Source organism: Gaeumannomyces tritici (genome assembly GCF_000145635.1).
Source record: "Gaeumannomyces tritici R3-111a-1 unplaced genomic scaffold supercont2.9, whole genome shotgun sequence".
NCBI lineage: Eukaryota > Fungi > Ascomycota > Sordariomycetes > Magnaporthales > Magnaporthaceae > Gaeumannomyces > Gaeumannomyces tritici.
In genome coordinates, this window is record NW_008804553.1 from 647,748 (window position 1) to 670,472 (window position 22,725).

General features: G+C 58.9%; 9 protein-coding genes across 9 annotated transcripts; 4 read left to right on the top strand and 5 right to left on the bottom strand.

Moving 5' to 3' along the window:
- Window positions 1-16: 16 nt before the first annotated feature.
- Window positions 17-521, top strand: GGTG_12675 (hypothetical protein; the record flags this gene model as incomplete). Its single annotated transcript, XM_009230576.1, has 1 exon — window positions 17-521. The coding sequence occupies one exon, from the start codon at window positions 17-19 to the stop codon at window positions 422-424; it is 408 nt and encodes a 135-aa protein (XP_009228840.1). The 3' UTR covers window positions 425-521.
- Window positions 522-4,786: 4,265 nt separating this feature from the next.
- GGTG_12676 (hypothetical protein) lies at window positions 4,787-5,777 on the bottom strand. The gene has a single exon (XM_009230577.1). It carries the CDS (start codon window positions 5,740-5,742, stop codon window positions 4,891-4,893), a length of 852 nt encoding a protein of 283 aa, XP_009228841.1. The 5' UTR covers window positions 5,743-5,777; the 3' UTR covers window positions 4,787-4,890.
- Window positions 5,778-6,898: 1,121 nt separating this feature from the next.
- On the bottom strand, window positions 6,899-7,708 carry GGTG_12677 (hypothetical protein). Its single transcript, XM_009230578.1, has 2 exons — window positions 7,097-7,708; window positions 6,899-7,029 (listed from the first exon to the last, which is right to left on the bottom strand). The coding sequence occupies exons 1-2, from the start codon at window positions 7,386-7,388 to the stop codon at window positions 6,938-6,940; spliced, it is 384 nt and encodes a 127-aa protein (XP_009228842.1). The 5' UTR covers window positions 7,389-7,708; the 3' UTR covers window positions 6,899-6,937.
- A 318-nt stretch (window positions 7,709-8,026) lies between these two features.
- GGTG_12678 (hypothetical protein) lies at window positions 8,027-9,916 on the top strand. Its single transcript, XM_009230579.1, has 3 exons — window positions 8,027-8,887; window positions 8,974-9,379; window positions 9,452-9,916. The coding sequence occupies exons 1-3, from the start codon at window positions 8,411-8,413 to the stop codon at window positions 9,586-9,588; spliced, it is 1,020 nt and encodes a 339-aa protein (XP_009228843.1). The 5' UTR covers window positions 8,027-8,410; the 3' UTR covers window positions 9,589-9,916.
- A 1,261-nt stretch (window positions 9,917-11,177) lies between these two features.
- Window positions 11,178-13,411, bottom strand: GGTG_12679 (fungal cellulose binding domain-containing protein). Its single transcript, XM_009230580.1, has one exon. It carries the CDS (start codon window positions 12,489-12,491, stop codon window positions 11,466-11,468), a length of 1,026 nt encoding a protein of 341 aa, XP_009228844.1. The 5' UTR covers window positions 12,492-13,411; the 3' UTR covers window positions 11,178-11,465.
- A 1,414-nt stretch (window positions 13,412-14,825) lies between these two features.
- Window positions 14,826-15,868, bottom strand: GGTG_12680 (hypothetical protein; the record flags this gene model as incomplete). Its single annotated transcript, XM_009230581.1, has 3 exons — window positions 14,826-14,968; window positions 15,223-15,277; window positions 15,749-15,868. 3 exons carry the CDS (start codon window positions 15,866-15,868, stop codon window positions 14,826-14,828), a joined length of 318 nt encoding a protein of 105 aa, XP_009228845.1.
- A 35-nt stretch (window positions 15,869-15,903) lies between these two features.
- GGTG_12681 (hypothetical protein) lies at window positions 15,904-16,916 on the bottom strand. The gene is made up of 2 exons (XM_009230582.1): window positions 16,500-16,916; window positions 15,904-16,414 (listed from the first exon to the last, which is right to left on the bottom strand). Exons 1-2 carry the CDS (start codon window positions 16,783-16,785, stop codon window positions 16,272-16,274), a joined length of 429 nt encoding a protein of 142 aa, XP_009228846.1. The 5' UTR covers window positions 16,786-16,916; the 3' UTR covers window positions 15,904-16,271.
- An 829-nt stretch (window positions 16,917-17,745) lies between these two features.
- Window positions 17,746-20,008, top strand: GGTG_12682 (cytochrome b2). Its single transcript, XM_009230583.1, has 3 exons — window positions 17,746-17,992; window positions 18,068-19,755; window positions 19,964-20,008. The coding sequence occupies exons 1-2, from the start codon at window positions 17,836-17,838 to the stop codon at window positions 19,378-19,380; spliced, it is 1,470 nt and encodes a 489-aa protein (XP_009228847.1). The 5' UTR covers window positions 17,746-17,835; the 3' UTR covers window positions 19,381-19,755; window positions 19,964-20,008.
- A 429-nt stretch (window positions 20,009-20,437) lies between these two features.
- GGTG_12683 (nicotinamide mononucleotide permease) lies at window positions 20,438-22,612 on the top strand. The gene is made up of 4 exons (XM_009230584.1): window positions 20,438-20,958; window positions 21,049-21,168; window positions 21,229-21,686; window positions 21,780-22,612. Exons 1-4 carry the CDS (start codon window positions 20,622-20,624, stop codon window positions 22,371-22,373), a joined length of 1,509 nt encoding a protein of 502 aa, XP_009228848.1. The 5' UTR covers window positions 20,438-20,621; the 3' UTR covers window positions 22,374-22,612.
- The last annotated feature ends 113 nt before the right edge of the window (window positions 22,613-22,725 follow it).

Sequence of the window (22,725 nt, forward strand, 5' to 3'; positions counted from 1 at the left end):
GTGGGCAAAATGCAAAATGCAAAATGTGCAGGGCAGGCAGGCACACAGGCAGGCCGGCTCCAGCTCGCAACAGCAACGACGAGCTTTCCCCCAAACGGCTGACAGGAAGCGCGTTCTGGACCGATGCCCTCCTCGCTACTATTTCTCCTTCCCTGCCTCGCGCGCCTGTGCAGCTTGCCACTCGCGGCGCCTCGCCGGGGTCGCCTTGTCGGGGCCTGGGCGCTGCGAGCAAGTGGGAGGGTTCGTGCCACCCTTGACAGATGCTCGCCAGCAGGGTCGCGGCGGCTCGCTGCTGTCAGAGCGGAAGGGGTACGAGGTTGGTGGCAGGCCGGATCGGCTGGGTGCTGGGCATTGTAGCTCGAGGCCAGCGAGGAACCGTCGTCGCAAGCAGCAGAGGTGGCCGCCTCACCGGCTGTTCCAGTAAGCGAGAAACGGAGTGTGTGTGTTTGTCTGTATGGTTGTCTGTATGGTTTTCTCCCCGGGTGCTGCAGCTCCCGGCAGCCAGGCCCCGCTGCTGCACGCACTCTGCGCCTGGCGTCGTTGCAACCCGCTGTTGGTCGATCGAGATATGAGCCCAATTTGAGTTGTCGCTGCAGTGTGGGGGGCCTCACCGAGTCGACACCTAGGGGTGATCGACAGACGCCCGCAGCGAGCAAATGAGGCGGTCAAACGGTGCAGAAAACAACGGCAGCAGGCAGCCAAAGAAGAGCGATGAGAGACACATGTGGTTGCGTAAAGGTTGGCCGCGAGGACGAGAGCAAAGTCCCTCCCTCGGCGGTTTATACTACATATTCGCATAGGAGGGGGAAACAGACGGGAAAAAAAAGGGCCTCGGGTCCAGGGCGCACACACGGCCTCGCAGCCCGCTCGCAGGCACGTCCGTTACTCGATTCAGACCTAGATGCGCCAGGCACCAACCAATCTTTCTCGTCTACTGCTTCTCCGATGTTTTGTTCTTTCTTCCTGCGTCCTGCTGACGTAGTAATGTGGTCTCGAGTATCCTCGATATTTCGTGCATTACGCTCACACACACCGACAACCAGAGGAGGCTGTTGGGCTCCGTGGCGGCGAAGGAGAAGAAAACAGCACATATGCAAAAGGGGTGAGAAATAACAATTCGGCGCCAGAAGGAAAATAAGACCCGACGTGGCACCGCTAGCCCCATGATGGCGTCGGCTAGGGAAGGGCCTTGGCGTCAGGTCCAACCTCGATCCCTGCCTCGCCATTTCACTCTAGTTGTTTTGATAATTTTCCTCGTCCATATCCTCTCCTTCTAGCGTTGTCCTTGTGCATATCTCACCCGGTTATGGCGCGGCTGGCGTCTTCGGGACAATAGATCTGCATAAAATCTGATGGTGGTCCCAACACCAATGTTCCCATCCCGCAACTGCACAAATCCCACATTACAGTCACCCATATCCTAGCGCACCGACGCAGCTCTTGGTGCGTGCTCTGCTGCTGACCACATACAGAACATGTATGCCGTGATGCGGGAATGGGGGTTTGCTTGCGTCTGCATCCGCTCCTCTTCCTGGTCGCTGAGCTGCGGTGTGTGAATCAAGTCTGGTGACCCCTGCTGTGCGCTGTGCGCTGTGCGCTGTGCACGCCAGCCTCACGTCGTCCAGCGCCGCTCCTTGCCCGCACTTCGGTGTTTCAGGGGGGCTGGACTTGATGATGTCCAGCATTGGATGATGCTGAACTTGAACCAGCCCCGAATGGCGCCAACTCCCAGTCCCAGTACTAACGCACCGAGTCTTTTGGCGCCTATCCTCTCGCTGATGATCCCGACTCGTGCATCAGCTTGTTGCTCCCAGCCGCAGCATTCACACAGCATCTCGCCTTCGCCCGGGCCTACAACCCAGACAAATCCAGAAGGGGTCGGGGCCCTTGGGACCCTGATGTAACTTATTAGCGGCTTTTTTTTTTCTCCCTTCTTTTTTTTTTTGCTTTTTCTCATCGCGCCCAGTCATCTCAGCATATCGCCTCTTCCCAGGCCGCCAAGTCGACGGCTGAATGATGCCATTTTCATCATCAATCAGCCTTTGCCAGCCTTCCCCACCGCCACTTGCTTTTCGCCTGCCTGACCCTTTTGCTTTCCTCTTTTAGGACCATCTTGAATCCTTGCCAGTCACTGTTGTGCGTGCTCTTAACCGTGCCCGCTTACGGCACATGTCCGCCACTTCCCCAAGCTCGCCAAGGTGAACAGCCGATCGAGGGGCCGTGAGGACTTGGAAAAAAAAGTCTCCGAAAATCGCCGCACTGACTGGTAGTGCGGGCGTCTGTCCACCCGCGATGGGAGGCGATCTTTTCCAGGCGCGGCCATGAGCCTTGCATCATTTCTCATGCGCCCAAACCCCACAAACGCAGCCAAACTGCACCTTTCGGTCTTTCCCACAGACACGCTCACCCGCAGTCGTAGTACCACGACTGCCCAGACCGGAAATGGCTCAAGGATCTCTTGGCCAGTCCCGGCCCGCGAGCAAAGCGAGCCAGCGAGCTCGACCGCTCGCCTCCCCCGACGAATCGGACCCTGGCTCTGGCCGAAAACGGCCACCTCGTCTGACCGAGAATGGTTTAGGGCACACGCAGCACCGGAGCTGAGGGCAGACTAGAAGAGGTAACAACAGAGCAGCCCGAAGAGGGATGAGGCCTGCCTGCCTTCCCGCCCGCCTGCGCGCGCCGGTTGGACGTGGCCCAGTCGCGGGTTCCCTTTGAATCGTCTTCCCCCTCCCCCTCCCTACCACGACCCGCCCCCAGGAAGCCATTCCCATTCGCGGCGCTTCGAGGTTCGCACTACCCACGCACGCCGAAGGCGCCTTGTCTTCTTCTGCGGTACTTGCGGTCGAGTGCGACGCTAACACTCTGCAGCCCCCGGCATCCCGCAGGGGCCATCCACGTTGTCTCCTGGCTCCCCAAGACTTTCCCTTCCCAGCGGCGCAGCGTTGGACAGTTGCTTTTTTTTTTTTTTTTTTGCCTACCATTTTGTGTATTTCTCCGACATGCCCGAGTTCCCCTCGGCTTGGGATCGCCCTGCTTCCTTCGGCATTTGAGGCGATGCTAGTTTTTTTCCTAGCTGCATCAACCTTCCCCTTCAGGCCAGCAAGCAAGGGCTGACGAGGACACGATGGCGCGGCCTCGAGAGGGTGACATGAAGCCGCCAGCACAGTAATGCACCATCGACACCGCTCCTCTCCACGATGCTGCAACACCACAGGGAGACAAGGCCACATGCGCCGGGTTCCGCGGACGCATTCCCCACCCGGCGAGACACAAAGCCCCCCGTGCTCCAATCCGGGCCTGGCTTGACCTCGTCCCGGACTCCCGCATTGATAAGGTCGCACCATGACATGCACGCTGCCGTGGAAGCTTCGCGCCCCCCCAACCAGCCGAACCACCACCAATCGCGGGCCCTCTACCCATCTTGATCTCCGAGTGTCGGAAGCTTTTTGATGACGACGCCCGACCGACTAGCCGGTTTGGGTCCTCTCGCCTGCCGCATGGTGATTCTACTTCCGAAAAGAGAATCCCGGGTATGGCATCAAATCTCGATCGGACACACATCGCCATCTATCGCCTTCCCCGCTTCATACATGCTTCTGTACCAGCCTTTGGCCATGCAAATCCGCGTCTCGTCGGGCTCGCCGACGCGAATTGCGTGCCAGCACCCTGCCGTGTCGCCTTCATGTCCCCATCCTCCACGAGCTGGGGAGTTACGTGCCACTGCAGATGCGGTCCGGGTGTGACATCGGGCCGGATGCTAGCTTCACTTTTGGAAGGAGAGCGTTCTTTTGTCTTAATTTTAACCACTCTCGTCGCACATTTCCTTAAAAAAAAACCCCTTTGTTAAAAGAATAAACAATACCCGGCCCGGTTACTTACTAACAAGCTGAACTGTTGTACTCCTACCCAACCTTGGCTTCGTATCCAGCATCGAAGTAACCCCCCGTCCTCGCACAAGATTTAGACATGGCGAATAAAGTAACCGTCCCTCACATGAAGGCGTATATTCGGGCACCCGCAGGCGTCCCTGGTAACTCTTGATACCTCACCGCGGGTAAATGCAGATGGGTCACAATGGCTTTGGCTCGAGGGGTGTGCGCCAGCAGTTAGCAAGCGCGGCAAGCTTACTAGCGGGTTGCAACCGCGCATCTGCATATCGAGACAGCCGGCAGGGTTGCGCTTGGTCCATCCTACCATCCGATATCACTTCTCTGCGAGCTGGTCGTTCCAGAACGCGTCCTGATAGGCGGCGAGCGGTTGGTGAGACCCAGGTGCTGCTTGCCAGATCGCAACCGTGCCTCCGTTGACGAGGCCACTCCGGTTCTGCTGGCCAACGAGAGCCCGCTTACGCCGTCGACATGGTCCGTCCTCCCGTCTTGCAGCTGCACAGGCAAGGCGTAAAATTATGTTCCGTGGGATGAATTACCTTATCAAAGGGCTAGCGGCGTCTTGTCACTTCTGGCGATTCGCGGTCCGTGTGCGAGGAGCTCGGGGTTCGATGAGTCTCGCCGTTTGCTGCGCCTTTCCTGACATGCACAGAAAGTATTGACCCCAGCTTAGCATTTTCATCGACTGCGCCGGGCATCGTGGCGCCGACCCGGATCGGGCGCGTGCGTCGTCAGCCCAGCCGCCCGTGTATGTGACGATCAACGAGGTCGGCTTGGAGCGCTGCGCCGACGACACTTTAAATCTGGAGACGAAAGAGAAGCCAAGAAGCTGGGCGAAATAGCTTGCGAAGTACAATGTTAGCTACGGACGCAGCGAGGAAACAACATAACATGGAAGCGCAGTAGTATCAGTTATATGGTTACAAAGGCCAGCGGGAGCTTGTCCCGAAATGTAATATGTACAAGTATAATTCAAAGAGCACCCGATCAGCCTCGCCAGAGCCTAGTCGCCGTCGTCGTCGCTGTCGTTGTCAGAGTCGTCACCCTTGCCGTCCTTGCCTTTGCCCTGTCCCGCGCCCAGCACGACTGGGGTCGCGCGGGCCGACGCGGCGACCGCCTCGCCCGCGAGTGCGGCGACGGCGTCGAACTGAGCCTGCGCCACGCGCGCGTTGCCCAGGCGGGCCGTGAAGGGCCCGAATCCCCTCTCGTGAAATCCGAGCCTGGCTCCCGGGTTTGCGGCGTCCGAGACCTGGCGGGCCGACAGGGCCCAGCCCATGACGGCGTCGGCGGACGCCTGCTCCGGGCCGAGCCCGAGGGCCGGGTCGAGGCAGTCCTCGCACAGGAAGGTGTAGAGCAGCGAGGTGGCGTTGACGGCGACGCCGCGCGCGATGGGGCGGACCTTGAAGCGGCCCGTCACCTCGGGCGGGTTGTCCTCGTCGGTGGCCTGGCGGAACGAGGCCTGCACGCCGCCGCCGCCGTCGGGCCAGACGGCCAGGATGAAGTTGTCGTCCATGTCGCCGATGAAGCCCATGGCGCCGTAGCCGTTGCCGCTCGCGAGCGGGAACTGGAACTGGCCGATGAAGGAGGCCGACGTCGTGTTTTCCGGGAGCGCCATGGCGTAGCCGAACGAGGTTCGGGCGCCGAAGAAGCGCTCCATCGTCAGGCCGGTCGCCTGGTCCACGAAGGGGGCTGACTTTTGCGCAGCCGAGGATGTGGCGTCCTTGGCTTGCGTGAGCTGGCTGAAGAACGGGAGGAGGAGGGCGGTGGCTACGATTTGGAGGGCTAGAAGGTGGGAGAGCGAGGACGGAGGGCTTTTGCGCCCGGGCCTTCCGTGTTTACGTAGTAAACGAGACATGATTTTGGTGATGGTACTCTGCTATTGCGAGTAGGTTGCTCGGATCGTGGTCTCGATATGCGCACCCACCAGGTGATATGAGATAGGGGATGGGGCTATGAGGAGAAGAGCCCGAGTGGTAGCTTCGGGGCGACTGCCTATGATATTTATGCTCCCGAGATCAGCGAGGGCGCGACATCTTTCCATCCAAGACGAAGGGCGGCATGGCGGCTCGAATGGCGGCTGTCCTAACCGAGGAGGCCTAGCCGCCCCCGCCATACAGCCCGGCCGATATCCCTCATGGGGTCGGACATGGCAAGAGTGAGACACGTTGACGAGCATGTGCGGGCCATGATTGCAAGCTTGTTGTTGGGCTTTGGAGTGAAACATTACCAAGGCGGCGGCAGGGCAAGTGTTTGCGAGGAGCTGTCGATCCGGCCGTCGCCGCACGGCTATGATTGGCGAAAGAAGTCGGCTAGGATGACTATGGAGAAAAAAAGGTCTGCAGGGATGCGGTCATGGAAGCGGCTGCCTCAAGCAGAGCCCCTGCGGCCATCACAAACCAGCCCCGGTTGGGATCTATCATGTGCTTGCATTGGGATTTACACAATACACACACCAACGGCGCCGTGGAGTTTTGCTCCTTCATCCGTTTTGCCTGGAACCGTTGGAGGCAGGTCGTCGCGTGCGCACTTTCTGCTTGCGGCGGCTGGAGCCCCTCGTCCCATGTTGCATGTTGGGAAACTGGAGCTGGCGGTTGCAGATGGGTGGAACAGATGGGTTGGTTGGGTCTAGAGGGTCAGGAGGGAGTCAATGCCTCGACTGTCGGTTAAACCTGTCTTCAAATTCACATCAACTGCACTGAGGAGCACGAATTCAAGCGGGCGGCCTCACCCGCACTGGGGCTCGGCTGTCTATCCGGAACGCCAGCTTTTGGGTTAATCAAGAGGAGCGCAGTCAAGAGTGGACTTGCACGCTCGCAGCTTGTGCCGTCACTGATTAAGTGCCAAGATTGCAGAGCCGCCTAAAGTTTCTGGCCGTTGGAGTCCATCATTGCATTGGATTCTTTGCCAGGATTGATCCTGGTGGGTCAAGCAACCCACTGCCACCCCACGCCCAGACAAGAAAACCCCCATCACGAGCAGCCTTCTAGAATTCCTGGGCGTTGCTGATCCAACACATCCTCCTTCCCTTGGCGCCTTATTCGTCACGCACATCAGGCACGGCGCAGATCCGAATAGACCAGTATCGAATTGGTGCCGTTCAGGAGCATGCAGTACTGCTCGTTTGGCGACACCAACACACGGGCTGCTCCAGAGGCTTGTTAGCATGGGGACCTCTCCCTCGTTGACACCGACACACGGATTTCACCCACATCCAAGACTCCCCCAGACCCATCCGCCGCAGTTGCGCTCGTACGTCTCGAACGTGTACCTCGTGCGCGCCGTGCTCTTGACCTCGATCAGGACGGACGACGCTGACGAAGCAGCACCCTCGATCGGGTAGCACATGCGCTGGAGGCGGTGCGAGGTGACGTTCTCCTGCCCGATGTATTCGCTAGTGCATCGCTCGCCGACGTAGTAGCTGAATGCATACTGGATCCCGGTGTTGGACGGAGGGACAAGGTTCCCTATGGTTACGCGCGCTGCGGCCAACGACAGATGCATGGCGAGCAGTCTTTGTGGTGTCTGGTTCGGTACAAGATGGCGGGCTAAGAATGGACGGGTCGATGCGAGGACGATTGTTCGTCGTCGTAGGAGTGAGATGGTGGCATCTGGCAAAGAGGTTCAGGCCTCCCGAGCCCAAGGCACTTTCTAGGATGTGTGCATCTCTGTAGTCAGTGGCAGAATGGAGGCGTGGTGGCACCCGCCAAAAGCAACACCTGCCATGTGAATTGCCTCATTCTTCTGGTGCACACTTTTTAGGCTTAAATGGTTCCCCCTAAACTTTTTCCACGCCATGCGCCATTCCACTTATTGCGAGCAAGGCTTTAGCCACCGACCCTCGACGCAAGCGAATCCAACTTAACTGCGACCAGAGCGGTTCCATTAGTCGGGGATATTTCGGTTCAGGAACTTCCCTCTTGGCGCCGATTCATATTCGGTTGCTTTAACATCTAATATCGCAAGCGAGGGAGTCCTGCAGGTCGCCGCCGCCACGACGTCGCTCAACAAGGAGAATCCAGATTCCACCACTCGGCAGCGCAGGCTGTGCTTGGCAAGCCCGGGACTTTGCGCAAGGTGGATAGCCGACAGAGCTCAAATGGTGGGGATTGTTGGGGAAGATTACCATATCCGGAAATCATGGCTGATCTGCCAGGGGACTTTCTCCGCATCTTTGGAGGCTGCCCATGAGGTGAGCAACCACATCGTGCACTCGAGTTCAGCTCAGGGGTCGCTTCCTACCCTCTGGGTCCTGCAATGTGGGAGCCTCGATTCTGACACGATCTCCGGCTGCGCGTGCGCGTGTGCTGGGGAGATTTGTCCTTGCCCAAGATTGGTCGTGATGTTTGCCGAGGCCAAGTCCTGTGGAGGAGGTGCATGCAGGAGGACACCGCTCCAAGAGTGTGGGTAAATGAAGGCCTTCGACATGACTGTCCATATTAAAAGCCGTCGGCGACCTGCTCTCTGCTCCATTCTGCCAGTCCCTTGGTCCTTCCTTCCTTACCGCACCCAGCCGCGTTGCAAAAATGAAGCTCAACTCCGCCGTCCTCGCAAACGCCCTCCTGGGCCTGTGCTCGCAAGCCGCCGCGGCCCCTCCGCCCGCGAGCTGCTACGGGACGTGGACGGTCGAGGGCTTCGCCAAGGACAACCCGATCGGCAAGACTACGGGCGGCGAGGGCGGGCCGACGGTGACGGTGGACAGCGCGAGCGCGCTGGTGACGGCCGTCAAGGGCACCGAGCCGCGCGTCGTCGTGGTCAAGGGCGACATCGCGCTGCCGTCGCGGCTCAAGGTCGGGTCCAACAAGTCGGTGGTCGGGCTGGGCGGCACGGCGCACATCACGGGCGCCGGCATCGACGTCTACCACGGTGACAACGTCATCCTGCGGAACCTCAAGATCTCGCACATTGTCGGCAACGACGGCATCACCATCAGGAACACGACCAGGGTCTGGATCGACCATAACGAGTTCTTTTCCGACATCAGCAAGGGGCCGGATTTCTACGTACGCAAACTCACTCCCTCTGTTTACTGTGAAAGAAGGGCATTACGGTGTACTAACCATCGGGTGGTGACCTCACCCTTGAATAGGACGGCCAGGTCGACATCATCCGCGCGGCCGACTGGATCACGGTGTCGTGGAACTACTTCCACGACCACTGGAAGTCGTCGCTGGTGGGCAACTCGGACGCGCTGCGCGACGTGGACCAGGGCCACCTGCACGTCACATACCACCACAACCACTGGCGCAATCAGGGCACCCGGGGCCCCGCCGGCCGCTTCGGGCACCAACACATCTACAATAACCTGTACGAGGACTTCCACTACCAGGCCATCCACTCGCGCTCCGACAACCAGGTCCTCGTCGAGGGCAACGTCTTCCGCGGTAACACGACCGAGGCCCTGAGCACCTACGGGCTCGTCATCCCGATGGACTCGCCCAACACGTGCCCGTGCGGCGACGAGGAGCTGGATGGGTTCGCAAACCTGGGTGCCTGTCAGTGTCCCTCATCCCCCGTGCCATTTTCTTGCTTCAACTGGCTGGAATCGTCTGCTAACATTTGTGTAGTGAATGACTGGGGGCCGGCTACTATCAACATCACACAGACAGGCAACTTCACCGAAGCCCCTTACAAGTTCAAGCTGACGCCTCTCGAGCTGGTGGGGGAGGTGGTCAAGAAGGGGGCAGGGATTGGGAAGGTATAGGTGGTGAAGAGTGATCAACCAAGGAAAAGTTATCAAGCGTCACTGCCACACATGTAGTGATGGGACAAGCCTAGCTCTGCAGTCTGGTTTCCAAGCGAGAACGTCCAGTGATCTCCTTGACTCTCTGTAGTGAAGACCGGTCTCCACAGACAACAGATTCAATGCCGCAGCAATTCGTCAGGCATCACCTCCATCCCTATCGCCCTCCATGGTGAAAAGGTGCAGTCAAGTCCATCGCGGCTTTCAACACCGGACATGCATATCTCGGGGTGGGAGAGTGAATGGCCCCAAAGACGCCAAACATTGAATGTATACGCCTTTGACGCCGCCTTCGCCACGAATATTGTCTTTGTTCGCCGAGTACCCATGTAGGAGTATATAAGGGCCTTTTGTTGCTCCTTTCATGCTGCCATGTTGGTTTGGAGGCACCCGCAACCTCAACACTATCAGCAACACCGGTATCTGCTCTACATCCGGCAACATCCAGATTCGCTCTGCATCGCCGGTTCGCACATCTACCATCTGCCGCAGCTTGCCCTTACCGACTCTATCGTCTACCCGTCAACACCTACCTCTTGACCGACGCCTCGACTCGCCAGTCTTCAGTAGCAACAATGGCTGGAAAGTGCCCGACCCACGGCGACTACTCGGGAAAGTCGTGCACCTTCTGTTGGAAGGTGGACATGTCCGAAGAGACCCAGGAGGAGAACGATGCCTGAGCCTCCTCTCCGTCCCAAGAATGGCTGGCGGCCTGCCCTGACGACAAGAGCGACGGCTGCTGCTCCGACCACCCTGCCGCTGACGGGTCCGGACGGCCGACAGAACGCCACTGCCAGGGGGAAGATATAAGGGGAAGAATGAATGGGGGGAACTACGGCTCGCGCCTCGAAGGTATCTGTCGTATGGTGTGAGCGCGGCCGACAGATACATTGCTCGCGGATCCCCTCTGGATACCTTGTTAGGGGTCCAATCACCCAACTATAACTTATTAAAATATTATCAGATTCGAGGAACCATGCTATTAATGCTTGCGCTGTGACTGTGTTTTTGGCGGCTGTATAAAAAGGCTGCAACCCTTTGCTCTCTGACAAGAAAGATAACCTGCCCCTCAATCTTTGCACCTACAAGACTCAGCCTCTACCGTTAACTTCTTACAGATTGGCCAAGGAAAACCGCAGGCGCTTCGAAAGCCTATCTCGAGCAACAGACAGCCCTTGTGCAGATATGCAGGCCACAAATATCCTCAGCGGTGCTTCCTACCGTCAACAGAGCGATCGGGAGCCACCGCGGACGGTCTGTCCCAACTGCGGGAGGACTTTGGAGAATGGAGCGATATGCAAGAAATGCGCTTCGCGGGAGGGTGCGAGTGATAAGGAGCCACCGCAAACAGTCTGTCCCAACTGCGGGAGGACCTTGGAGCAGGGAGAGACATGCAGGAAATGCGCTCAGCAAGAGGGTGCTTGGCCGTGCACCCAGCCAGTTGACCATGTGATGCAGATTAGCCACCAGAGGGTAGGCGGGAAATGAGGATTTCGCATATACTGGTCGAAAGTGCATCGTGATCACAAAATTTCACAGATAGCAATGAACTAGGAAAGTAGAAAAACAGTATCTGCATATGCGATGCCCAAAAGAGGACGGCTACAAGAGTTTGTAATATGTACAAAGTAAAGAACAGGCTCTAGGCCTCAGAACAAGAATCCAGTTCCTCCTATCTCGACGAGAGATGACGGAGAGTCGCGCTGTGATCGACACCCCGGGTGCTCCGCGCGCCCCTGCTCATGTGTGGAATGTAAAAAATGGCTGGTTTGGGGATGCATGTCTGGTCCGAACACGTGAGTGCTGGAGAAAAATGGGAGGTGTGTGGAGGATGCTTTTTACTGCTGGGCAGCCGCCATGGCAGCGCGGCGGGCGCGCAGGGAGCGCTTCTTGTTGCAGTCGGGCCCCGGGGAGGTCGACTTTCCAGGCTGCTGGTTCTTGTCGCCGTTGCCGTTGCCGCTGTTGTTTTTGCCGCTGTTGTTGTTGTTGCTGCCGCCGTTGTTGTTGTTGCCGCTGTTGTTGGCAGGTGTGGAAGGGGCAGGGGTAGAAGGGGCAGCAGCGTTGCCACCACCAGCACCATTGGCAGCAACCTTGACGGTCTTGTCGCCGCCGGCGCCGTTGGCGGAGCCGCGGATGGTGCCGCCAGGGATGACATCAGGGCCGGGGATGACGTCGAAGGAGGTGGAGCGGCCCCAGACGCTGAAGTTGACGGCCTTGTCGGTCGACTTGTAGGCGCCGGGGAACTGCACGGCGGTGCCCTGGATCGAGGTGGCCGAGTTGCCCGTGACCTCGATCTGGGCGCAGGCGACGTAGAACTCGGCCTGGCCGTCGTGGGCGCCGTGCAGCGAGATCTGCTCGGCGCGCATCAGGTACTGGCCGTTGGGGAGCGTCTCGGGGATGGGGGCCGAGATGCCGCCCTCGCCCCACATGCACCAGGCGGTGCTGCGCAGGCTCTCGGCGTTCCCTTGCTTGCAGATGAGGGCCTGGTGGATCTTGTACCAGTCCTTGCCGCTGTCGGCCTTTGCGTTTGCCACGGGGCTGACGTAGACCTGGACCGAGCCCGGGTGCTCCATGCGCTTGGCGCCGAAGCCGAGGTTGAGGCTGACCATGTCGTTGGCCTTGACCTTGAGCACGTCGGGCGCGGGGCGCGCGTTCTTGTTGCACGCGAAGCCGGCGTCGTTGGGCGTGATGGAGCCCTCGGGCGTCTTGTTGAACTTGATGGGGAGGTAGTAGTTGTCGTGCTTGCGGATGTACTGGTTGTCCCCGCCGACCTGCTTGCCGCCCACGGCGATCTTGTCCCAGGTGAAGTGGGCGCTGCCGACGGCGGCGAGGCCGGCAAGAGCGAGGAATCCGGTGGTCTTCATGGTGATGGTTGGTTGGGAGATGAGGTCTCGGTTGGAAAAAGAAGGTGAGGATGGGGTGATGGAGCAGGGTACGTCGAGAAACAATAAAAAAAAGATGCGAGATGTAGCGATCGGACGTCAAGTCGTCGTATAGGAACGAAGCGAAATGCACTGGGCAGTAATGGCCAAACTATGGGCAAAGGAGCGTATGCAAAAGAAAACTGTTGCTGAGCAGGAAATGCAAAAGGAGAGACTCTCAGTGAGGTGGTGGGTGAGATATCAAAAGTGACAGCCGAGGGAGACGGCAACAGCCCCTTATATATCGCACCTTGCAGCCGCAGTTGGTGGCCAGGGCACCACCACAACCGCAGTTCATGGCACAGGGCCGGCGCGGTGTTGCCGTCCGTCCGTCGGTGCCGTCTCCCTGGGCCAGCAAGCTGCCCTGTGGTGCCATTGCCCATGTCGTCTCCCCCATCGCTTGCCCCTAGTGCCTGGCAGGGCGGGCAGCGCCTCAGATCCGCGGCAGGGATGGGGGGTGAGGTCAGTTGGGAGCGCGCCCCTGTCTCGTCGACAGGGTGCGCCTCGCCCGATGCCGTCTTGGCAAGTTGACAAGTTCCTCCACGACGGAAAAAGCAGCTGTCAAGCTAAAACACAAGCGGTTTCGTTTGGCTCGACCTTGGTGAGATAACAGGAGAGGTGCATTGGTTCATCCCATTGGCGGCCTTGTTTTCCCCGTCGTTTCCTATTTTGTTTCTTCGGCCCTGTCAAGATGGAGCATGGCAGGTGGTGCCGATGTAGGTCGGACAGAGAGGACGAGGCTCAAGATCGCCTATCACTACTAATCATCTGCCAAAATCATTGTCCTATTTGATACGTGCTTGTAAACGACAAACGACATGCGGCTAGGTATGTCTGGTGTTTGCGTCACTTTCCTACCTCATTCTTCATCGCATCAGCCAAGGTAACGCCACACTCACGCCGCCCTCTGCATGAAGCTGATTCGTCCCATGCTGCCAATGTGGAGTTCCCCAGCAGCATTGATGATGGCCGTGGCCGTGCGCTCCGCCGTGCCCGCTGCTCCACTGGGCAGGCCAGGACTCCCTGCCCACCTCGGCGATCTCCCGGTGTGGTAGCAAAGTGACACTCGATCTCAACAGCCGCAAACCCTCAACTCTTTCCTCATGGCAGGGATTTCGTAGGAACAGGCTCGTGCGGGGATCCAGGTTTCTCAATCATTAGTGGGCCGAGATAGCAGTATCCCTTCGAGTGCCGTTAAACCCCATCCGCCGATCTCGCGATGCGTTAGCCAATAAAAACGTTCATTTTTTCGGTACTTCCATCTGCACCTTTTTTAGCCCGTGATAGAAGTACCAGCACAAGTCATCATTACAAAGCGGTACGTTGCAATACTCGCACCGCGCTCCTGCAAATTCGTACCTCCGAGTTACAACAACAAACATGGGTGCCTTTGCCGATCGCCTTCCTATCCGGGCAACATGGGGTTTAACGGCGATCCAAATGTCGCATTAACAGCGTCATCTTACGACGGACCACAAGCCAAGACTTTCAAGTGTGATCAGGGAATACCTACAGCTGCCCGGGCTGTGGGGAATTGGTCGTTGTTATTTTCAGTTGCTTCATGTTCCAGCTCGTGCGGCGTGATTTTGCCTCGGCCGAGTGCTGAATGATGGCGGCTGCATTAAGGGGCTCTCGCGTGTGCTCCAAAAACGGCTTTTTTGACATGGGCGTGGATGTTGGGCTGTCAGACCTAGCGGAGCACATCAAAGGGCACAAAAATAACCACACAGGCACAAAGGACAAAGGGCTCGTTGATCCACAGCACACTGATTCGGACAATTTTTGTGTCCCCATTGTGATCGAAATTGGCGGGCTGAGCTCGGCACCTCGACCAAAAAAAAAAAACTGCAGCCCGCAGAGGACGCCAGGAAATCCTCCACGCTCGGCGGCTTGCGCCTTTAACCAGCACATGGGGGACATGCCTACAACGGCTAAAGGAGATTGCAAAGCCATGCGGCTCCGTGTGGCGACAGGGGGAAGCCAACCCCATCTCAGCCTTGGCGCGTTTCACAGCGACGTTGTCGAGGGGCGTTGGGCCAAGTGCGGTGGGTGGGGTTGAAGGCAAGAGCCGACCCTGCATTAACCGCCCGATAGCTCCTGTTAGCGTATCCCCTTCACGTGGCCTCTTTCTGGGGCAATGATTCGGCTTCCGTGGACAGCGGCGGCGGCGGTTGAGCACAGGGTCAGCCTGGCTCGGGGATCGCCGGCTGTCCCGGACAGCTTGGAGGGGCCGAGGTGGTGGGACACAGGCGCCGGGCTTGAGACGATATTGGGCAGTTATTCCTTTGCGTGCATTGCCGTGGGCGCCAGCCTGGGGCCGATGCCGTCACCAGTGCCGTCGTCCTTGGCCAAAGTAATCTGGCCGCGACGACGGGCTTCTTGGCCTGCAAACACTGCTGCAAGAACAACCGGGTCTTCCCCTATTGACAACGGTGAGTAGTAAAAGTATCGGGGTTGGTGGCCCTTCGGTGGAAGGCGAAATTTCCGGCGGGCGGAATATGTTCGATGCTGGGGCCGATCCTTCGACTGGGGGGCGGGTTGCAGGGCATGAGATGCTCGGTGGCGACAGGGAAGCCGTCAATCTTCCTTCTCGAGTCATTTAAGCCTGTGGTTTTGGACTTGAGTGAGATGCCATCTGCACTGTCACTTCTCCGTGCTTCCACCGCCACCGCACCAAATCTTGCGTGCCATCTGTAGATGTTAAAGCCCGTCTCGTTCTCGCCAGCCTCCTGGTACGTATGTTTTAGCAGCATTTTATTCTCTCCTTGAGCGTTTATTTCGCCCTTTAATGGGGTAGAATCCTGTGTTTAGTCGTGCGGCTATCAAACCGAGCAATTGCTCGTCTCCTATCTGGGATTCCTTGGTTCGGCCATGCTCAGATATGGAAGAGTGGGCATCTGTTGCATGTCCAAACAGTCATGTGTGCGGAATGCCGAAGATACGATCGGTGTCACGATGACAAAACTGAGGCTTCCCCAACTGTTCAGCTTTAGCAATCAGCATCGCGTCCCTGTTCAAGGGCGTGTTCCTTCATCCGCAGCTACCTAGATATCTAGCACTGAGAACCCACGCCTCTAGGTTATCATATGTGCATCCTGTCTTGCGTCACTATGTTTGACTCCAACTTGCGAGTCACCACGCAAGCTCAGCTTGGTACTGGCCGGTGCGCCCGTGGGCTACCGCTGGTTTTTGTGGCATACCACTTGAAGCGCCTCCAGCGCATCCTTCTCTGTGCTTGAGCGTTTCCTATGGCGGATCGCAGTCCGAAATATTGCAGAGGCATCAATCTGTATCGTTTTGGGACCACCAGCCTCGTCCATCTCGTATCACTGTCATGCTTGCCAGTATAGCCGTACAGTTGGTGCAACGTGAGAGCGCAGGGTGGCCGCAGGGTGGCTTGGGATGGATTGGGGCTGGTCGTATATTAATATTCTCGGGGTGGCAGCTACTGGTGGCAGGCTCCCGCGGTATGTCACCCGCACCCTCGGTAGGAGGCCGTTCCGAGGCCTAACTGTGAGGCAGTTTAACTCCTTATTGACCTTCCCTTGAGACCTCGAGATTCAAGACGTCGCGAATCTGCGGGGCTACGAGCAAAGCAACCAAAGTCAAGTCCCAACACGGCGACAAGGCGCAGCACCCATTGCATCAAAGGGAAAAAAAGAAAACACTGCCATCAACTCGGACACGGAGATTGTGCTCCCGCCCCGCCATCTTGGCAACCACCTAGGCCTTGATGGTGTACATCTGGGAGTTGGTGACACCGAGCGAAGCGTCAGGAACTCGCTCGTAGTCGGCCGCGGTGGTCGGGCCACCACGGTAAACCTCTCCGAACCAGTAGCGTCCTCCGGTGCTTCCGCTGTTAGTGCCTGCGTTGTCGGTGGCGTGGCATGATCAGCTTAGTTTCTCACTAGTGCATCGACATGGCACGGCAAATACAACCAGGCGGCATACCTTGGTAGCTTGCAGTGGAGGTGCAGTCTCTGAAGCCCTGGCATTTCTCCAGGATGTGGGCGTTCCAGCTCTCAGCGTCGTACGCGGCCAGCTCGGCGTTGTAGGCCGCGATCACGTTGCTGGGGTACAGGCGCGAGGCCGTGAGCCAGTTGTTGGGGGCCGGGAGGTCCACCTTGACCAGGACCTTGGCGGCGGCGGCGGCGACAGTGCTCACGTTGGGGGTCGGCAGAGCCAGCGCGCTCGAGGCGGCGCCAAGGAAGAGAGCGATGGTGGCGGCGAAGTACATGTTGGCTAGGGGTCGAGTTGATGGCTTTGGGCGAGACGGAACGGAAATCGGGCCGGCGTAGGATCCTGGAGGTCTGGCTTGGCGAGGGCAAGAGGACGGACGAGGACGAGGCTTGCCAAGAGATCGCGGACCGGCCCTTTTTATGGTTGAAGAGGTCGTGATGCGGCAGGGGGCTGGGTGTGAGCCTCCTGCCTAAAAGGGGAGGTCAGGCAATCCGGCTTGTGGGCAAAGTAGCATCAATGGCAAAGCAACCCACTTGTGCTGGAACCATGTGATATTGAGAGCAAGGCTGTCCTCACAGCGGGGAACGAAGCAATCCATCGCGCTGGATCCACGGCCTTCAGCAGCTCGATTGGGAGCGAGTCGATCGATACAGGCCCGCAGCAATCTCCATCCGAAATGCGTGCCTCATGCGCAATGACGACTTGCTATCTTTTGACGCGTTGCTCTACGATGAGGCTCTTTTCGACCCGAGCTGATAAGAAAGGCCATCTCGAGTGCGGAGGAACGCACTCGCTGCCGGCGTGTCTATCGGACATCTGTCGGAGCGAGCGGAAATCGTCGTGTTGGGCCATTGGGCCTGGGCATGGAGACTGCTCGGGTTTCTGTTTTCTATTATGGAGCACTGGTCTCTGGTAGTTCATCAGGTCTTGCCAGAGTTGTTAGTGCTCCTGCCTTCTTCATCAACAGAATCAACCCCTGCGACCTTTAGCGGATGACCGTAGGTATGGCTGATATCTCGGTAGAAAAGAACGGGGATTATATATACTTGGAGTTGTCCTTTTAAAGGCAGGACGGTCCCATACTCTGGTCATGTATGTTTATTCCCTGCCCAAGACCCAATGGGGGCGGTGTACCCCCACTCGGAGTGGAGAAGCGCGACCCCGGCCGGACACACTGCCGCTCCAGATTCCCCTACCTCGGATATCTCCATCTTTCTCCGCCACGCATGGTTCGGAGAAGTAACCGACTTCCGACAGTCCTGTTCCCCCCGCTTGGCCGTTTTCGATACACACCTCCCATCTTTAGACCTGCCCTAAGGTCTTCAATATGCCTCGGCCTCGGCTCAACTTCCTGGCGCAGGATGTGCCGGGTGGTGCAGAGATGAAGGCTTCAACCAGGGAAGTCAGCTGGGACGAGCTGCGCCAGCACAGCACGAAGGAGTCTTGCTGGGTCGTTATCCATGGGAAGGTCTGGGACGTGACTGGTAAGTGAAAAGCATTTACCCGGCAATCCTGGCGCTTGGCATGTTTGCGTGCTCACTTTGCTGTCACCTCACCAGGCTTCATCAATGCCCACCCTGGCGGCGCCCAAGTCATTTTGAAGCACGCCGCGACCGACATGACCCGGCCCTATGCGGACGTCCACGACGAGGAGCTGGTAGAGAAAACCCTACCATCGGCTGCCTTCATCGGCAAGTGCGACGAGGCATTGGCCGAGAAGATCAGCACCTGGGATTTCGTTGAGCGGGACCCCGGCTCGGGCCCGCGCCTGAACGCCATCCTCAACCTCGACGATTTCGAGAAGGCGGCCAAGGCCTACCTCTCCCCGGAGGCCTGGGCCTACTACTCGTCCGGTGCCGAGGACGAGAGGTCCCTTGGTGAGGCGCGGGACATTTTCTCCCGCGTTACGCTTCGGCCGCGCGTTCTCCGGGACGTGAGCCGCATCGACACCTCGCGGGAGATCCTGGGCCGGTTCTCGCCGCTCCCCATCTACATCAGCCCTACCGGCCAGAGCCGCTACGCCCACCCGGACGGCGAGCTCTGCATCAGCCGCGCCTGCGGCGGTGAGGGAATCCTCTGGTGCATGCCCACGACCGCCAACCACGACAGAATCTGCCGCGGGCGCGTCCACCCCCAGCAGCCGCTGGCCCTGCAGCTATATACAGGGAGGGACTATGAGAAGACGCGCGCACTCCTCCTCCAGGCCAAGGCTCTTGGCGTCAGCGCCATCTTCCTGACCGTCGACAGCCCCGTCATCGGCCGTCGGGAGCGGGACGACCGCGTCAAGGTGGCCAACGGCGAGGACGTCCTGGTGGCCCAAGGCACCGCCAAGGCCGGCAGCCTTCACCTGCTGAACCCGAGCCTGACGTGGGAGGACCTCGGCTGGATCCGCGAGACGACGGGGCTGCCTCTGGTCCTCAAGGGCGTGCAAACGGTGGAGGACGCCGTCGAGGCCTACAACCGCGGCCTCGACGGCATCGTGCTGTCGAACCACGGCGGCCGGTCCTTGGACACGGCGCAGTCCCCCATGATGGTGCTGCTCGAGATCCGCAAGCACGCGCCGCACCTGGTGGCGGACGTGGCCGTCAGGCGCAGGTTCCAGGTCATGGTCGACGGCGGCTTTCGCCGCGGCACCGACATCATCAAGGCGCTGGCGCTGGGCGCGTCGGCCGTCGGGATCGGCCGCCCGTCGCTGTATGCGCTCACGTGCTCGTACGGCGAGGAGGGCGTGGCCCGCATGATCAACATGCTGCGCAACGAGATCGAGACCAGCATGGCGCTCTTGGGTGCCAGCAGGCTGGATGAGCTGGTGCCGGCCATGGTGAACATCGAGCGCCTCGAGCACGAGGTGCAGCCCAGGAGCAGACTGTGAATAGGCGGGGAGGAAAGATGGATGGGGCAATGGGACCATGTTCATGCGAGGAATACTGCGGAATGCCACGGCTACCTACAGGTATGCAGGCAGAAGCTGCCGGTAGGGCAATGACGGGGTACATGTGGCCTTGGAGGAAATGCCATGGCGCCGCCGAGATCGGCGATCCAATCACAGGGCGGGAGGGCTTCCTGAAGAGGCAATCAACCGATCTTTTGTTGGTGGTGGGCGAGGAGGCGCCTGTAAAACCTTGAAGGCGGCGACCACATGGCCAGGGCCATTTGGGACGCGAAACCACGTTGCCAGTAAAAAAAAGAAAGAAAGAAAAAGGGGATAAAAATACACAACACCCACACATGGGGACAATGATGAACGGTGAGCCAGCTCATCTATTGTGAAGTCCCTCGGTTCCAGGGGCTGCATGCAAAGAGTCCGTACCCCAGAGCCCAAACTGTGCGGAATTCTTGCCGGAAACTTGGGGGAAATTGGGGTAAGCTCCAGCAGCCCCAGCCATCTCTGCCCCAGCATCGCGGGGGTTGATCCCCCACTCAGGGGGCCCCAGCTGACGCTGCCTTGCTAATAGTCTTGATTTCTGACCCCCACAAAGCTGGGGGTCGGGTTGGTGTCGGTGAAGGAGAGTGGGTGGAATGGCGGGCGCGAGGCATGCGCAGACATAGCTATCACCTCTCAAGGAACGATTCCTGGCAATGAAGTTAGGCGGTTTCGAGCTTATGCTGGAATCAAGCGTTGCCTGCCTCGTGCCCGGCCTTGGGCTGCCGGTTTCCATGTCTTGTACATGACATAAATGCCAGCTCGGAGCAAACAAAACACAGTACTATGGAAGCTCTTCACGCGGAGTTGACATCTGATGCCGAACAGACCCCCATATTGCCAAGGAAAGGCCACCGCAAAATAGAGGGGATGGTGAGATTGATCTGGGGTAGAATTGCTGGCATAGTGACAGGCGATGGTTGAATCCACCTCAGAGAGGAGAAAATCCTTCTGGCCTGGGGGCCAGTGGATATCTCCACTTTGGGGAGTTCCTTGGGGAAAGACTCGGACTGACTCGCATCCGACGGGCCATCCGGCAGCGAGCCTTAAGAAGATGAAGAGAGCCGCCCTCGAGGCCCCCGAGAAGCACGACGAGGCCACCCCGACGACGTGCAGCTCACTCCCCGCCCGTCTCCCGCAGCAGCACGAGGAAAGCCAGATCGCACGCACGAGCCTCGAGAGGAGCCAGAATGTCCGACAAAGACAAGGCCACGGGGCGTCCGTCGCTGGAGCACTACGACGATGATGCAAACGACAAGCCGGCCGCCGCCGGCGCCCTCAGCGTCGGCGTCAACGTCATGCCCGCCAGCCTGGCCGCGCTGAGCCAGGAGGAGTACGACCGGCTGGGCAAGCGGGCGACGCTCAAAATGGATCTGGTGATAATGCCCATAATGGTGATAATGTACATTTTAAACTATTTGGACCGCCAAAACATCGCCTCGGCCAAGCTGGCCAACATCGACAAGGACCTGAACCTTAGCACTGTCGACTACCAGACGACCGTGTCCATCCTTTTCGTCGGCTACAGTGAGTATGACATGCTGGGGCGCGGATGAGTTTGGTAGGATAAGAGAGAAGGCCAGGATGGTGGGCTGACCGAAACCAAAAAAAATGTAGTCCTGATGCAGATCCCTTCAAACATGATTGTCAACAAAATCGCATGGCCTGGGCTGTACATCTGCGCTGGAATGGGGGCATGGGGTATCATCAGCGCTCTGATGGCCGTGGTGCATAACTGTAAGTCCAGCCTCTGATATAGATTGCGCGCTGGCGGACGCTGACCAAAGGTGTCGACAGACGGTGGACTGCTCGCCGCGCGCATCTTCCTCGGCTTCGTCGAGGCCATCTTCTTCCCCGGAGCGCTCTACTTCCTGTCGCTCTTCTACAACCGCCGACAGTTCGCCTTCAGGACCGCCATCCTGTACTCGGGGTCGCAGCTCGGCAACGCCTTCGGCGGCCTCTTCGCCATCGGCATCCTGAACCTCGACGGCCGGCAGGGGCTCGCGGGCTGGCGCTGGCTGTTCCTGGTCGAGGGCGTGCTGACGACGGCGCTCGCCATCGCCTTCGGCTTCGTGCTGCCCAACTCCAACAAGAAGATTGCGACGCTGTCGGAGCTCGAGTGCGAGTGGGTGCAGTGGAACTTTGTGTCGGACCAGGGGCAGGAGGACAAGTCGGACGAGATCACAGCCATAAAGGGCCTGACGCTGGCGCTGACCGACGTCAAGACGTGGCTGCTGACCGGGATTCTATATTCGGTATGTGACCAACCTGTTTGTGTGCGTGATGCGTGGTTGGTGCCACGGCAGTGCAGGATTGGATGGCTGACGCTCGAACGAAACGCCCGATAGACCTACATCGTCGGGGCCGTCGTCAACTTCTTCCCCTCTGTGGTGGGCGGGCTGGGATACGACCGCAACACGACGTACGGGCTGACGGCGCCGCCCTTTGTGCTCTGCGTTTTCTGCATGCTCCTCAACGGGTTCCACTCGGACCGGACGCAGGAGCGTTTCTGGCACATCGTGGCGCCGCTCTTCGTGACGCTGGCGGCCAACATCATGGCCGTGTCGACGCTCAACACGGGGGCGCGCTACACGGCCATGATGCTGCTGCCGGCGTCCTTCTACTCGAGCGCCGTGGTGACGCTGTCGTGGATCACGGGCACGCTGGCGCAGCCGGCCGCCAAGCGCGCCAGCGCCATCGCCCTCATCAACGCGCTCTGCAACACGCCAAACATCTGGGCCAGCTACCTGTACGGCGGCGCCCCCCGCTACCTCGTCGCCTTCATCGTCAACCTGGCCGCCACGGGGCTCGCCATCGGCTTCGCGGCCGCCACGCGCGTCTACCTCGGCCGCCAGAATGCAAAGATTGAGCGCGGCGAGGACCTAGGCAAGAACGGGCCGACGCCGGCGCAGGTGGCGGGCGGGTTCAAGTACCTGCTGTGAGCAGCGTCGGCGGTTGGGTGGCTTTCTTGTCTGGCGATAGAAGAGATGGTCTTTGCCGAGGGAGGAGTGGCCAGTCGAGTAGATGAGGTAGGATGAGTGTGCATTCTCACTGCAGACCACCCACACACAGTAGGTGTGCAGTGTGCAGTGGTACTGAAGGGTCAGGAACGGCTCTCTGTTAGCTCAATGAAGATGACAGGCAGGTGTAATGAATCAATCCCGACTGCAAAAGTTTTTATGGCTCCAAATTAGTGTGTCAAGAGTCGCCCCAAGTCCCCGAGACAATCGATTGACCAACACACGTCTTGGAACGGCTTCCTCTCGGCACAACTGTCATGCCGAGCTCCGCCAC

Bases quoted from the DNA above. Each gene is read 5' to 3' on its own strand.
- GGTG_12676 (XM_009230577.1), bottom strand. From the start codon at position 5,742: ATGTCTCGTTTACTACGTAAACACGGAAGGCCCGGGCGCAAAAGCCCT.
- GGTG_12677 (XM_009230578.1), bottom strand. From the start codon at position 7,388: ATGCATCTGTCGTTGGCCGCAGCGCGCGTAACCATAGGGAACCTTGTC. The intron at 7,030-7,096 runs GTGGGTGAAATC...CCTCTGGAGCAG, and splicing joins GGTCTGGGGGAGTCTTGGAT to CCCGTGTGTTGGTGTCGCCA.
- GGTG_12678 (XM_009230579.1), top strand. From the start codon at position 8,411: ATGAAGCTCAACTCCGCCGTCCTCGCAAACGCCCTCCTGGGCCTGTGC. The intron at 8,888-8,973 runs GTACGCAAACTC...ACCCTTGAATAG, and splicing joins GCAAGGGGCCGGATTTCTAC to GACGGCCAGGTCGACATCAT. The intron at 9,380-9,451 runs GTCAGTGTCCCT...ACATTTGTGTAG, and splicing joins GTTCGCAAACCTGGGTGCCT to TGAATGACTGGGGGCCGGCT.
- GGTG_12679 (XM_009230580.1), bottom strand. From the start codon at position 12,491: ATGAAGACCACCGGATTCCTCGCTCTTGCCGGCCTCGCCGCCGTCGGC.
- GGTG_12681 (XM_009230582.1), bottom strand. From the start codon at position 16,785: ATGTACTTCGCCGCCACCATCGCTCTCTTCCTTGGCGCCGCCTCGAGC. The intron at 16,415-16,499 runs GTATGCCGCCTG...CCGACAACGCAG, and splicing joins CTCCACTGCAAGCTACCAAG to GCACTAACAGCGGAAGCACC.
- GGTG_12682 (XM_009230583.1), top strand. From the start codon at position 17,836: ATGCCTCGGCCTCGGCTCAACTTCCTGGCGCAGGATGTGCCGGGTGGT. The intron at 17,993-18,067 runs GTAAGTGAAAAG...TCACCTCACCAG, and splicing joins GAAGGTCTGGGACGTGACTG to GCTTCATCAATGCCCACCCT.
- GGTG_12683 (XM_009230584.1), top strand. From the start codon at position 20,622: ATGTCCGACAAAGACAAGGCCACGGGGCGTCCGTCGCTGGAGCACTAC. The intron at 20,959-21,048 runs GTGAGTATGACA...AAAAAAATGTAG, and splicing joins CATCCTTTTCGTCGGCTACA to TCCTGATGCAGATCCCTTCA. The intron at 21,687-21,779 runs GTATGTGACCAA...AACGCCCGATAG, and splicing joins TGACCGGGATTCTATATTCG to ACCTACATCGTCGGGGCCGT.